Raw genomic sequence first — 15,675 nt, 5'->3', positions numbered from 1 at the left:
CTAGGACACCTTTCGTCTGATTGTTGCTTTCTTAATCCATAGACTGACACTGTCCTAAAAATTACATCACAATCAATAATGACGTTCACCCAAAGAAAGTGAAAAGTTGTCGACAGAATGCCCAAAAACAAATGATACCAATACCATTGATTCTACTATTGAATACAAATCACTCTATTTTCTTACAGAGATTGTGGCCTTGTATTGTGACTTTTTTGGTCAGTGCTAGGCTTTGGGTTGACTAAAGTACGATCTAACACATGCAGGCACAGGACGCCTGCCAAAAGAGACACTCAGATGGCTTCTAACACTAATAATCATATTTCACAGCAATTAAAGGAAAAGACGTGAACACAGAAAAACGCATTATGTCCATAAAAGTCCATATCTGGCTGCCTCTTTCACAAATAAGGCCTTCAGCCAGGATACGGACAAAACAATTGTGCCATTCCATATAATTATTATTACAAAGATAGAAAGCAATAAAATTAAAAAAAGATAAGGGATTAAATTAAAGTGTCAAAAAGAACACCATACAAGTTATGTAATAAATTGCTATATGAAATTTCAAAAGTCCTTTAGGGTTACCATCTATAAGTGTTATTTATTCATGGAAAAATCACAGTAATAGAGAGAACATCTCATCAAACAATGTCAATCCCGTAAAAAGTTATGGTCATCATACTCTCCTACAAACATGCGTAAACATTAAGCAATGCCAACCAATCATTATATATATATCATCATCATACCTTCACGCACACATACACAAAACATCATCAAGCAACGTCAACCCCTTCATTTTAACCATAGCATCCTCTCTCAGGCACATACGCACGCTTATATCATCAAGACAAGTCAACCAAACCCTTCAGTATAATTATCATCATACCCTTGCATCGACACAAACACTTTCATACAGTCAGAAAGATTGTGTTTAGTTCATACACATATAAACACATAAAAAAACAAAACAAAACTAATGCTAAACACATCTAATATTATCACACATTCAGCTTTCAAAACTTAATTGTTCATGGTACGCATATCCAGTATCAAACTAACAAGTCAATCAAGCAACCAATTCTGATCCACGTAATACACTTGGACAATCAAACCCACATAAACACAGAAAGCCGCCTTTCCTATGAAATGTGTGTCTCTGCATCTTTCTGTCGCCGCAATAGCTCGCTTTCTCTCTCCTGTTGCTCCAAGGCAATCTCCATTTCCTTCACTTTCCGCCTCTCATCCAGTTTTTGTGGACGGACATCTGTAAACAAATAAGTGATAGATACCAGAGAGATGTTAGAAAAAAGAATACTAGAAACAAAGTATTATAACAGCTGAAAAAAAAATAACAACAAAACAACAGAACATTTAAATGAACAATGGCTTCAACTAAAACTAAACTGGCAGGCCTACCCAAAATTCAACACTGAAAATAAAAATCCAGTTAAAGTTAATAATACCCCCCCCCCCCCCCCCCCCCCTAAAAAAAACCCCAAACAAAACAACCCAAAACCAATAATTATAATATATAATTTGTGACATAATTTTTAATACAGCTTGACAACAATCATATATGTCACCCTTAGTAGTGTTCAACTCACTTCTTCTGAGCAAGACACATGTGATGTGAAACCCCTTTATCCTTTAGTACTACCAAAGTGACTGTGACTATGATAGTAAGACCTTAACTAAACTTGTTAGAGCTTTACCATCTACTTACATTTATAGTAGTTGTATATCTGTAGCGTGAGAGTGACACAACCAAATAACGTCAATCCCATCAGGCCTTTGACAGTCCAGACATGAGCCTTGTCAAGCAACTGGGTTCTCGATATTTTCTTCATTGTTCTAAAGTAGAAAAAGAGATGGAGGGAGGAGGAACAGACATGAACTGGGTTAATTACTTTAAAAATGATGAATCGAAGATACTGGATGCTACCTAATACTAAAACTCTCCTGTTATTACTAAACTTCTCTGCCAAAGATTTATTAACAGTTGATTCAGCACAAAGTCAACACTCTTAAAATCAAGTTCTCCTTAAAGTCAACACCTCTTGTTGGTCCATATTTTCTTTCTTTATCTAAGTGTGTTCCATTGATCATTGATAATGGATAGAATCAACCTTGCTTTTATAGTATAGTCAACCAATCTCTCTGCTGCGGTGATGTTGGCTGGGATCGATCTTGGTCTCCTTGCGTGTGACGCGAATGCTCTACCAACGGAGCTGTTGGGACCCCCTCTCTCACCGTACTCAGGTGTAAAATGGCCAGCGTGTTGTATCTGTTGGAAAAAATTGTAATATTGCCTAACAGACATCATGTCTTGCTCTACATGTTAAGTGTTGCAGTTGGATAGGGATCCCTTGTAAAGTGCTTTGAGCACGTTTAGGGGATATTGCGCTATTTAAAAGCTCAAGTTAAAAAAAAAAAGTTTTAGAGTGGTCGCACTCGACTGGAGCAAAAATCCCCATTTGGGGCTGGGTCACCATTTCATTGTTTATCCAAGTTTATCAGATATCACTCAGCTGTTTCTCAAGTTAGGTTGAGGTAAACAAAAAAGCCTTTAGGGCATAAAATTACCTAACCCTGACTAAAACATGAGCAAGAGAAAAAACCCATATAAACAAAAATGCATACATATGAATTATCATGGTGACAAAAAATTTACATTACCCAAAAGAAAGAGACCTTACTAGTGTCACCTAAAAAACAGTGGCACATGTTGCATTGATGTCCAAGGCAAATTGCTGTTAATTTGTATAGAATATCAAAGGGATACTTCACAGATTCACAGGATATGGAAAAATTCTAAAAAAGCTTTGAAACATACTTTTAAACTGACATTTCAAAGATTCCAATAATATACACTTGAGCACGGAAATCTCGAACTAGTCGGTACCTGGCCTTTTTGTTTGAGATTTCCGCATTTTTGAGTTTTCCGTGTTGAGTATTTTACAGAGGATACGAGGGAGGTAAATGTGGTTGGTCTTGATAAAAGTCATATTATAATGATAACTCTCAGTTATTGTGAACTCTGTCAAGAGTCGAGAGTGAGACAATTCAATTTCCTTTTCTCTGCCAGCTTTTACAAAATCATAAAGAGAGTTTCACTGGTGTTGCATTTAGTGCGTCTTGTCTTGTTTAAATACAGAAATGGAATGACAAATCCCACTGCGTGTGCTTGATAAAAAGACAAAGCCAGCATATCGCATTGTGGATTACGCACTCAGCACGCGACGTCATTACCTACGAGTCTGGTACCTAGAATCACTACTATCACTCCTCACTTACCGCCCTCTTAAGATTACAGGCTAAAGAGAGAGGGAGGGCATTGCTCTCACCCCACCTTCCCAATGCCTAATTGTTTGTAACATTTTAATATGTAACAGTTACTGCCTAAGGCAATCACTGCCAAGTCTCCCGTCCCTGCGATACTGGTCATTTTTATGATATGTTTGGCACCTCAGATTAAGTACCATAAAGTGACGTAACGATTGAGTGATGGGTGGTGTGCGGGTGTGTAAGACGCTGATCAAACATGCTTCATACTTCCCCCTCAGTTCAGCATGGACACACACACACCCATAATATATGCCACACAAACGCATGTGTAACACATTAATTGACACTTAGTACTACAGGGAGAGCGATGGCATATTTCGTTTCCGTTCAACACGAATAATTTGCAGAAAAAAAAATTCAATGGACCGGAAGGGAATGTCCAGTTTGTTTAAGATTTTCATCTCGCCAATACTAACGAAATAGAGGGATTAGAACTGGGAATTGTACAGAGTTTGAGATTTCCATGATTTTGAGATTTGCGTGTTCGAGATTTCCGTGCTCGAGTATAGTGGTTGTTCATCTAAGCTAAAGATCACCCCAAAATTACCTGAGGAATTTTTGGGGGGCAAAAATTGGTTATTTTTTCATTGAATCATAAAGTATGATAAGAACATTACCGGGTGAAAAATGTATGTCTCTATCTCATCTAGATATTTAGATACACGATTTGTAGCTTTTATGATTTGCAAGTTTTCCTTCTATTTCATCTTTTCAATTCTGAATTGTACTTTTTTCTATTTCAACTTCACTTTCAAATAGATAATAATAATAATTTTTTTGTTTGCAAGGGACATCAAAGTCAAAGTCAAACATGTTTATTTTCAGTGATGATAATGGCAATTTGTCAAAAAGGAGGAAAATGAAAAAGTATCAGTCCATCGGTCAAACTCAAACAAAATCATAACATAAAATATCATAGTTTCGTACACTATATTACTACTTCTTCCGTACATCTATTCTTAATAGAGTAGAGATATAACTTAATTAATGTAAATTTTTAATGAATTGCTCTTTTCTTAAACGAATATCTTTCATTCAAGAGATCTAAAATTAACTTTTGGTCAATAGGCCTGAACGTATTAGTATTAGTTTTTAATTGTTACATCTTTGTAACTGTAATCCAGTGATTACAGATCTTACAAATAAGGCTCAAGTATCTTTAATAAATCAAAATTGTTAAACATCGTAATAACGAAGGTAAAAAGAGTAAACTTAGTTGAGCACCCCTTACTTATAATTGTAACAGATTAATATCATCTCTCTTAACCTAGATGACGTTTATAAAATTAACATGAAGATCAGTTGAGAGAGATAAATAGATAATGGAAAGATAGAGAGAGAGAAACAGAAAGAGAGAGGGGGAAAAGGAAAGAGTGAAAGAGAGGGAGAATGATAATGAAGGAGGAAACGAGAGAGAGAGAGAGAGAGAGAGAGAGAGAGAGAGAGAGAGAGAGAGAGAGAGAGAGAGAGAGAGAGAGAGAGAGAGAGAGAGAGAGAGAGAGAGAGAGAGAGAGTAGTTTAATTGATGGGGCTTTTTTCTAATAAGGGGTAAGTTATAATTATTATATCTAATAAAGACAGAAAGCAAATTGGAAAACAAGTATAGGGGGATAGAAGACACAGTAAGTGCCACCCTGCCCACTATGGGAGGCCAGAAACCCCACCCAGGATAATAATAATAATAATAATAATAATAATAATAATAATAATAATAATAATAATAATAATAATATTTCTATAGCGTCTTTCGTGGAAACCTCAAGGAGCTTTAAATCATACAAACACAGCAAGTCAACTAGCATTCTGTGTGGCTTCTTTTTTTCTAAGCTAAAAAAAAACGGAGAACGCCACATCACGGCTCACACACATTATCTGTATCCCCCCCCCCTTCCTTTTCGACCATCAATTGCCTTGTCTCAATTTTGACATCTGGCGCCAGTTTGTCTAGACTGAGTATCAGTGTCACCAAAATCATGCAACTGAGCACAAGGTGTCAAAATAAGACATGATGGTGATTTTTTTCACGGATCCACCACTTGACCTGGTTTCTATCAAAGCAAAATGTTTTACACGACAAACTGAGCGGAAAATTTCTGAGAAAATCACAAAATTCCGGGAATCCGCGGAAATATCATCACTGTATTACGGGAGTGACTATGACTATGCTCGATTAGCAGCTGGATTGTAGAATTTTAGTCAAAATTTTTCATATAAATCTAAGCTGGATAAATGATTTTTTCACCACATTTATCATTAAAGAGTTTAAATTGTCATGTCATAACTTATAACTTTTGTCCAGATCGGATGAGACTTAGATAGAAAGAGCGATTTTATTTTCATTTCAATTTCAGTAACTGTCTCACTCATATATATTAAATTAATAGCCACATCTCACGCTGTAGTCTAGTATTTAATTTCAAAATTAATATGACTTTGGTACACACCAAAAACTGTTAGAATAGACTTTCGTCTCTGTTGTTTTCCCTGCGAACTCTGCTGCCCAAGTCAAAGTGAAAGTAAAGTCAGAGGTTAGGTAGATTACAAAACTGAAACAAAATGTTCCATTACTTTGTACTTTATTGTTCCAATGAGGACAAATCAAATCATAGAAATAACACAGGAGAAAAAACAGTATTATTGGTTTTTGCTTGCATTCTAGAGACAGGATAAAATAAAGACTTGATTTTATATCATAATTACTTAGATAGGTAACGCAGCCTTTTAAATTTGTCTATTTTGATTCACAATAATTATTTGATTTCTAAAAATATTCTGCTTTTCTGTGAAACTTTTGTATAATTTGAAAAATAATCGATACGGCGTATGGTGGGTTTTGCCGATCGTTTTTTCTTATTTTTCCTGTTTTTTTTTCGGCTTGAGTTTTATTATAAGCTTATTTTGAGCAATAAATCAAAATTGTTTTTAATCATAATACCGTGAGGACTTATTGAAAATGAGTAATCCATCGAGCAAAATTGAGGATACTGCAGAAGGTAAGTTCCTAATGCGAAAAAGAGATGGACCACTTTTTCACTTGGTTCTTCCCCTCCTGGACTCCTCTCCTATCCATTCCGATCCTTTGTTTGTTTGTTGTTTTTTTTCTGGTTTATTTTGTTGTCCGAGAATTTTAATTGGATTTCGGTCAGTTTTATTTGAAGAAATTGAGGGAAATGAAGCAATTTTAATCTGTTACAATTAGGTTATGCATCTCCATTATGCACGGGCTTGTCAATATATTGATTGAGTATTGAGTTTGAGAGGGCTTGTGCTTAAACTTAATTCCCAAGCCCAACCGGTGTTTGTTGGGGATAGTACTAATACTAGGCGGTTAAATGAAAATCTAGTTTTCAAATGACAGTATAATATCTGGTTTAATATGATGCAGTATATCATCCCATTATAATCACGTCATGGAAAAAAAAAAAGCCAAATGATGTGAAAAAATGCCAATGTTAATTAGTGTATCAAATCAGTAAAATTTAAGGCTAAGGGGAGAAATTCTTCATGTTCCCCACTCTAAACTCTAAAAGGGATTATTTGAGTGAGCTTATGCTTATCTAGACACTTTGATAACTCCAGATCAATCGATACTGATAGGCTCACTGTAATGTGAAACTAGTTTTTTTTGTTAAATTACTCATACTCATACTCTGGGCTCATTATTGTTTTGTTCACTATGGCATTATCTCGGGTCCTACTAGTAGACAATAAGCATGGATCTCAATACCCTTTTTTAATCTCAACTAAAAGTTTCTATAAGGTAAACAACATGAAGTGTAATGGTTTGTAGGTGAATTTCGATGCCATTTATATTTTTTTCAAAATTATTTGTTAATTAATTTTTTTCATCTTTTTTTAGGAGTGTGGACAGTTCCGGGTGACAATGATGATATAAAAATGGAAAATGAAGAGGTAAGATTATAAATATCATCTCATACCATGTGGAGGATTATATAAGCCAAACTGACCTTTGAATATTCCCTGTATAGGGATTGCTTTTATTTCTTTATCAGGCATTATTTTGAAGCTACCTGCAGAAGCAGCTGCTGCAGCATTTTCGATTTCATTCTTGACATTGTTCCAACGTTTTACAGTTCTTATTAATAAAAAATGTTCTTCCATATTCTACCCTATTGTTTGTACTCAGATGAAAAACAGAGATATCCAAGTCAGCCTCATCATGGACAGATTTATACAATATATATATATATATAATATTAATATATATATATAAATAATATATATATATATATATAATATATAATATATAATATATATATATATATATAATATATAATATATATAGGACTCAATTAAATTGCATGTTGCCAATTTCGTGGCAGTTCTTCTTACAGATCATGAGTAGTGACGTCACACGACATTGTATTGAAATTTGACCTTGGAATTGGGTCTTAACATGCTCAGTTCCATGACATCAATTTTGTGGCACGCTCATTTTTTGTATGGTTTTATATTGTCTTATCCTGCTTTATAGAGGGCGAGCCAATGGCTCAATGATTTTTTTCTAGGTTAACTCGTTTGCATTTGAAATGGAGTGTCACACGTTCCATTCACCTTAAGTGCATCAGGACTTTTCTCGCAGTTTCTGGGGTTCATGTCTCTCTCCCATACAGTTTTATGACATATGCATTTGTAACAGGATGTGTTGTCTTCAACACAAAATCTTTTGTCTCGAAAAATCTATACAATTATAATTTGGAACTTTGCAGTTTTATTTATTTTAAAAGTTTAGTCATGCTAAATGGAATAAAGTGGAATAAAGGAAACATCAAAAACAAGAACACAAAATCAAAATGAGAAAACTACATTAATAAGAACATTGAATTTGTAAATTTTTATAATTGGAAGAAAATAATATAATGTAATAGAAACCGTAATGATGTTGTTTTAAGTGTGAATAAAATGGGGGAAAAACCTCCCAAAAAACAGGCGTTAAAACAAAAATTATTTTTCATCATTAGGTTCGAAAAGACATAGGATTGTCAGTGTGATTAAAGATGTCAAAAAGAAAATCCACGAGACTAAGAGCTCTTCAGTTTTACCTATCGCAATTATGGGCCTCATCATGTTGTTGCCATGGACATTATTTTGCAAGTATTGAGAGTATTTCCAATGCAACAAAAAGACTATAACAATTTGGGTTATCTGACCTGTAAAAAAGTGCATGTTTTTATCATCATCGATTGTTATCAATAAGAAAAAAAAACAAACACACATTTCTGTTTTCAAGCACACTTTAAAATAAAAATTTTTAAAAATGTAATTGGCGACCTGCCACAAATTGGGCACCCGCAATGAAATTGGATCCTACATATATCATGATGTATATTATAAAAGTAAGTAAGTCCAAATTGTAATATTTTCACAATTTCCTTCGAGAGGGGCAAGTCTCCAATATTTTAATGCTTGCTGTTTCCCATATTATTCTCTTTACTTTAAATATTGGTTTTCAATTTTCATTTGTGCATTAAAGAAGAATAAAATGGGAATTTTTAATCCCCACGATCTTCATCCAGCACTTTTTGGCTTGTATTTCATTGAGTCAGATTCAGATGTCCACTGGATCTTATTGTTGTAATGTTGGTTGTGCTTTTATGATATAATGGTGAAAAAAATTTTAAAATGTAAATATCACTTATGATCTGTTAATCTGACACTTTCTCTCATTTGATATGTGGCTCTGGATATATAGTTGATTTAATGTGATTCTTAAAGTGCACAAGAGAGAGAGGAAAAAACCCAACAAAAGTGCTGATCCAGGGATTGAAGCCCCAACATGGGCACATGAAAAATGGAAAGACACCTATGAGTGATGGCCTCGTTATGGTCCAATCCCCTTCGAGTTAAAGATATGAAATTAAGTCTGAAATGCTTGTTCAAGGGGCTGTGTCTTCTGCCTTTCTTGTCATTATATTCACTTTTTCATATAAATGTCCCTTGTGAACACCCATAATTATAAATCGAGCATTTTCTCTTGTTTGACTTGTTAATGTTACACTGGTTGTCTTAATGACCTACTTTCTGATACACGTGTCACTTGTGACGTTTATTTCCTAATAAGGAAAATAATGATAAACCCTTAGATTAAATTAGGTCATGCTCATTTTTCTTCTTTGTATCGTGCTTGGTAAATGCTTTTCATTTTACTTTGCATTCCATTTTTTTTCTTTTTATGTCTTATTATATCAAACTTACCAGAGAGATGTTACTATGTATTTCATTTAATTTTTTTTTTTTCTTTATATCTTGTTATATCAAACAGACCAGAGAGATTTTACTATGCATTTCATTTTCTTTTCTTTTCTTTGTCTAAATTTATCAAACAGACAAGAGAGATGTTACTATGTATCTCATTATTTTCTAAAACATTTTCTTTTATCCTATTATATCAAACAGTCCAGAGAGATTTTAGTATGTATTTCATTTTTGTTTTTCTTTTCTCTATCTTACATTATCAAACAGACCACTGAGATAAGAGTTAGTGGAAAGCATCCATCAACAGCTCTCAATGAATTACTGTGAGTTTTTATTCTTGTCTTTTATGTTTCCTTTTGAGATTGGATGTCTATTCTCCTTGAACCAGTTCCGTTAATTGATACCTGTCTGAATGTCAAGTATGGGGGTCACATTCCTGCCAACTGATTCAGATTTAATCGTCAAATACAGATTTATTTTAAGCCAAAATTAGCTGAATTAGGATTTTTGTTCATCCAAATTTGCATTTTTTCTCCAAATTTTTCAGTAAATGATTGCAGATGCTGTTCTTTTACTTTTTGAAAGAAATAGCTATGCAGCCCAGCTCAGTGACATTACATCAAATTTAAAGCCTTGAAGTAGCCCTTCAGAGTCATAAGGCCTATGGAGAAGGAGTTTATCCTGGTTTCTATAGCATTAAAAGGAAAACAGCAATTGCTTGCTACCCTTTAGGTAGGATGCTAGTCTATCTAAAACTTTCCACCGGATCTAGCAGATCCAGCGACACGATCACTACTGGGTGGATATACTAGTGGGGAGGGGTGGGGGTCAGAAAAAAATCTCAACTTCCCCCGAGATTGATCTCCTTTTGTACATGAATGGAGTAATCTACCAACTAAGCGATCTGGACCCCCTAAAATTCATAGAAATAGAGATTGAAATCATGCATTTAATTTTGATACCATATTTTTTTTTCTAAAGCAAAATCTGATTTTTTGTTTCTATCTTGTGGGTGAAATAAAGTATTATTATTATTTTTATTAATAAAAGAGAAATAGTCAACCTCTCAGCACTACTTGTTTTTTTTGTTTTTTTTCCTTCAAAGCCTAAAAATCTTTAAATTGTCATGCAGAGATGGTTTTACACAAAAGGATGCGTATACCTGTTTAAAAAACTAACAAATTTGATAAAGGTTTCAGATTTTGATATTCATTTTTCTCTTATGCCATTTTCATTTCCAAACACTATTTGTAAAACGCTTAAACAGAGTAATCTGTGACGCCACAAAACAAAAGCAGTGTTGTTATCCACGATGTCATAATGAATTCAGTTGTTCTTAGGAGAAGAAAACTTAAGTCTTATCTCTTTTTCTTAATTGAACTGAATGTATATAAGTAAGGATCAAAATATGCACTTTAAATAAATGATTAAGGAGCGTTTATTTTATTTCAAAATGGGATAGTTCTATCTATGCTCTTAGATCTAAGATCTGAAATAATATATAACAAGCCTAAGTTTGTAGAAAGTATATTTACTAGTATTAATATTGGTGGAGACTATGCCTTTGGGTTGTTAAAATAATTTAATTTTGAAGCTCACAAAATCTAATGTGCCTAACCATGACCACGAATCCATTTTTAGCACAGGCTTGTATTTTGTGCAAGACAGCTTTTTTCTCTTTCCCATATCATAAAAATCATCGACTTGTCTTCATGTTCCTTAACCCATTTCCTTGATGTAGCCCAAACTTTTCACAAGATCATTTTAAACTCACAAAAGCAAAATAAATAAATATATAAATTAATAAAAGAAAATGAAGGGCTAAAGGGGAAAAAACTGATTAAAAGCAAAAAAAAAAAACAAACAAAAAAAACAAGCAAGCAAAGAGACAGAAAAATAATAGAATTTGAAATAAATCACGATCTCCAAAGAGGACAGCAGTATGACTTATGACTTTCTCGAGCCTGAAATTTTCATTTTCTCTCTCCTTAATATGGCCTTAAAGTCTTACAAGAACAATTACAAACTCTTAACACATTAACCAAGAAAAAAAACCCAACACAACTTAAAACAATTGCCGTTTTATGACAAATCCCCAGTGAGGACGGTAAGGTGACCTACGACCTCCACCAGACAGATGTTCAGGAAGGGAAGTTTTTCTTTCTGATGTCATGTACTGTAGGCGACAGAACGTTTACTGGAGATGCTCCAAGCAGATCCAAGAAAGACGCCAAGATGCAAGCGGCAGCCAAAGCCCTGCTGGAATTGTTCAGAATTCAGTACGACCCCGGTAAGTGTCGGCATATGTGTGTCTAAGTGTGTGTGTGTCTGTGTGTGAATGTAAATATTGCGATGTCTGGCTCCATGTTGTATTTAAGGCTGTGACTACAGATCAGTGTTTTTTCAAAGGGAATGCAAATGCAAACAAATTTCCATACAATCATTCACAAATTTTTAAAAAAATCAACAAAAAAAAACACTCTCAAATTTATTGGTACAGAATTTTATATATTATAACATTTGGATTTGGGTTATCACTGTTTTTTTTTTCTTATTGGTTTCAGTATTACAAATTATTGTAGAACTGTCTTTACATTTTCTTTATCGTTATCTTGATCTACTTTGTCCATTTGACTGACGTTTATGAAATCTTTTGATACTACTCATGCAATTTGCTCGGCACTGGCCTCTTCGCCTATGAATCTAATCAGTACTCATCCCCCCCCTACCCCCTATTATTTACTTTATTTATTTATATATTTAAAAAAAAAAAACAATACATTTTAGTGTATTCCTCTTACTACGATTCGGTGCTGGTGTCTGGATGAGACTTTAACCCTTACCTTACCGATCATTTTCAATATTTTTCCAAAATGGCAGGCTTGCTCAGCAGAAAAATTGATTTTTTAAACTCAAACAAGCTCTCTACAAAACAACTTTATGTTCTTATTGATTAAACAAAGATCATTGTAATGTACAAAATAAATCTGCATAAGAAAAAACGTATATTGTGTCTTAACAAATGTGACGATTTTGCTGTAGGTGGTAAGGAGAGGGTTAAGGTGCTATCAAACTATCTACATTGATATTGTGCTCTCGGTATCTACATATGTTTCCTATTTGAACCAATTCCCCCTTGTCTTACTTTTTCTTGGGTGCTTTGATTGTAAATCTATAATATTTTGACTATTCCATTTTCTTCTTTTTACTGGCGCTGATATGACCTAAATGTATCCCAAACGCCGTAAAACCCCTTAAAACAAAAACATTTAAATTCTCAGTCTCATCCTCATATATTTGGATGTAATCTATCCTCTTATTCTGAGAGGAAATTTTTTTTTTTTTTTTAGCTTTTTGTTAATGTTTTTAGACAGCCATTTTTAGGATTAGTTGTCACTAAATTCTGTTAATCAGGCTTTAAACGTTTAAGGTAACACATAGTTTTGTGTGTCGTACGTTTTATCTGGCTGACGGATGCGTTGTGAGTATTTTAGTTAAACGCATAGCATCAATAGGGATTTCAAAAGTGTGATGTCAAAAATATGATTCCAGCCACATTGGAAGCGGACAACCTCATTCAGAGGACCTTGTGCCTTGTGTATTAATCTTCTGGTTTCAGAGTGATGGCATATTATTTTCTAGTCTAAATAATATAATATGCTGGTCGTCAAGAAAGATCATCCATCTTCGCTCGCTCTTTTGCGTCCCGTAATCCTAAGAATCTGCGCATACTACATGCTACTAAAATAGTTCTGCCATCTTTGTTTCAATGTGTGAACTATTCATTATTAATCCCTCCCATACTGTGTCTTCTCTCCTCCAATATCTGTTTTCCAACATGCTTTCTGTCTTTGTCTTGGAATGGGATTACTTGGTTTTGTCCTGGCCCTGGCCGGATACCCTGACTGAGAGGGAAACAGTCAATTGTGTAGTTAGTTTTGGGAAATTATATTTTTTTCCTTGTAAATCGTCTCTCTGTTATGTACTGTATTATTTTTACTTTTACATATGTATGATTTGTAAACAATTGAGTGTGTTCCTCTTGTGTTTATGTCTGGATGAGACATTTAGTGATCTCAAACTAAGTACACTGATGGTGTGCTCTTGGAATCTACATCTGTTCCCTATTTGAACCAATTCCCCTTTGTCTGCCTTTTTCTTGGATGCTTTAATTGTAATTCTAGAACTTTTTACTATCCCATTTTCTTCCTTTTTACTGGCGCTGATACGACCTAAATGTGTTGCAAGTGCCGTAAAACCCCTAAAAACATAAAACATAAACATTATTAATCCTACCAAGAACTGGTTACATACACACTTCCATGGAGTTTTGAACTGGAAACTTTATAAACCAGACTATAGATAGTAATAGTATGCGCTTGGCTAAGAAGCTTACCACAGTATAGATAGTATGCAGATGACGTCACTCAGGCCTTTGTTATTGTTTTTGCCATCCGCGTTTGTGAGTTGTTCTCACTAAACTGTATTAACCAGACTATAAAAGTTCATGGTTACACAGAGTTTGTGTGTTGGTCCGTTATACTTCCGGATGGCAATGTTGTAAACTCCTTGGCCAAGCGCATTCTATCTATAACGGACCAACACAACTGTGTAATCATGTACTTTTATAGTCTGGCTAATAGATAGTATGCGCTTGGCTAAGAAGCTCATAACATTGCCATCTGGAAGTATAATAGACCAACACACAAAACTGTGTGTATCCATGAACGTTTATAGTCAGGTTAATACAGTTCAGTGAGCATTACTCATAAACGCGGAGTCAAAAAACAATAACAAAGACCTGAGTGACGTCATCTGCATACTATCTATACAGTTAAGTGAGAATTACTCATAAACGTGGATGTAAAAAAACAATAACAAAGACCTGAGTGACGTCAACTTCATTCTATCTATAGATAGTGTGCGCTTGGCTATGAAGCTCACAACATTGCAATCCGGAAGTATAACGGGCCAACTGACAAAACCATGTGTAACCATGACGTTTTATAGTCTGGTTAGATAGAATGCGCTTGACCAAGGAGTTCACAACATTGCCATCCGGAAGTATAACGGACCAACACACAAACTCTGTATAACCATGAACTTTTATAGTCTGGTTAATACAGTTTTGTGAGAACAACTCACACACGCGGATGGCAAAAACAATAACAAAGGCCTGAGTGACGTCATCTGCATACTATCTATACAGTTAGAATTACTCATAAACATAGATGGCAACCCCCCCCCCCCCCCCCCCCAAACAAACAAAAAAACAAAAACCCAATGACAAAGACCTGAGTGACATCAACTTCATTCTATCTATAAACGTTTAAGGTTATCTATCGTTTTGTGTGCCGGTCCGTAATATTTCCGGATGGCAATGCTGTGACTGCCTTAGCCAGGCGCACACTATCTATTAAGATCCCTTTTAAAGAAAGACTTGACACACGTGGAGTAATAGGGATTATGCCTCTTGCTTATTAGGGAAGAAAGAAGAGAGGATGTCTGTAAACAGGTATCGAATCGGTCCTCTGTAAGTGCGTTTGTCTCACTCACTCAGCCACCACTTCATTGTACGAATCTGATATTGTGACAAGTAGTCATCTACCTTTGTTTTTGATAAGATTTAATTTAGACACGATATACCCGTGTTCTTGGCCGCATGGTTGTGGGTGTGAGTATTTTATTATTGATGTTTTCATGCGGTTTGGATGTGTATCAATGCTGTAGATTAGGGGGAGATGTGTAGATGATATCATTCGTAGTTGATTGACGGTGGAATCAAGTGTCATTATTTTTCTAGGGGAATCAAAAACATGCACTCGTGTCCTTTTGGTGAGTGCGTTTTATTTGGTTCTGATGATTGTTGTTTTAATTTCTTGAGAGCTTTGGCACGGACATCTTTACATCTTTCTCTCTCTCTCTCTCTCTCTCTCTCTCTCTCTCTCTCTCTCTCTCTCTCTCTCTCTCCCTCTCTCTCTCTCTCTCTCTCTCTCTCTCTCTCTCTCTCTCTCTCAATCCAATTCATTTTAATGAGACAAAACATTGAATTAATGGGCGGAAATCATAATTCTAGGGATTTTGGGTTAATTCAGAAATTCATCATTT

The 15,675-nt window shown here is 34.8% G+C and overlaps 1 protein-coding gene and 1 long non-coding RNA gene across 4 annotated transcripts in view; one reads left to right on the top strand and one right to left on the bottom strand.

The window, feature by feature from the left end:
- Positions 1 to 584: 584 nt before the first annotated feature.
- LOC144958122 (uncharacterized) lies at positions 585 to 2,084 on the bottom strand. Its single transcript, XR_013642341.1, has 3 exons — positions 2,061 to 2,084; positions 1,730 to 1,857; positions 585 to 1,270 (listed from the first exon to the last, which is right to left on the bottom strand). It is a non-coding gene; the product is annotated as an uncharacterized LOC144958122 (long non-coding RNA).
- Positions 2,085 to 5,967: 3,883 nt separating this feature from the next.
- LOC144958121 (double-stranded RNA-specific editase 1-like) overlaps positions 5,968 to 15,675 on the top strand; it is a 126,396-nt gene continuing 116,688 nt past the window's right edge. Inside the window, exons 1-4 of one of the 3 annotated variants that reach the window (XM_078889801.1) lie at positions 5,968 to 6,059; positions 7,211 to 7,263; positions 9,835 to 9,890; positions 11,667 to 11,857. In XM_078889801.1, coding sequence (XP_078745927.1) covers positions 7,249 to 7,263; positions 9,835 to 9,890; positions 11,667 to 11,857 — 262 coding nt within the window. In that variant the 5' untranslated portion in view covers positions 5,968 to 6,059; positions 7,211 to 7,248. Of the gene's footprint in view, positions 6,060 to 6,150; positions 6,345 to 7,210; positions 7,264 to 9,834; positions 9,891 to 11,666; positions 11,858 to 15,269; positions 15,403 to 15,675 lie in introns of those variants that run through there. The other 2 variants (XM_078889800.1, XM_078889802.1) reach the window with 2 other exon arrangements.

The sequence above is a fragment of the Berghia stephanieae genome, chromosome 12, assembly GCF_034508935.2.
Source record: "Berghia stephanieae isolate SIO BIC M18660-M18661 chromosome 12, UCSD_Bste_1.3, whole genome shotgun sequence".
In the NCBI taxonomy this organism is placed as follows: domain Eukaryota; kingdom Metazoa; phylum Mollusca; class Gastropoda; order Nudibranchia; family Aeolidiidae; genus Berghia; species Berghia stephanieae.
This window is presented reverse-complemented; position numbering and strand designations above follow the sequence as displayed.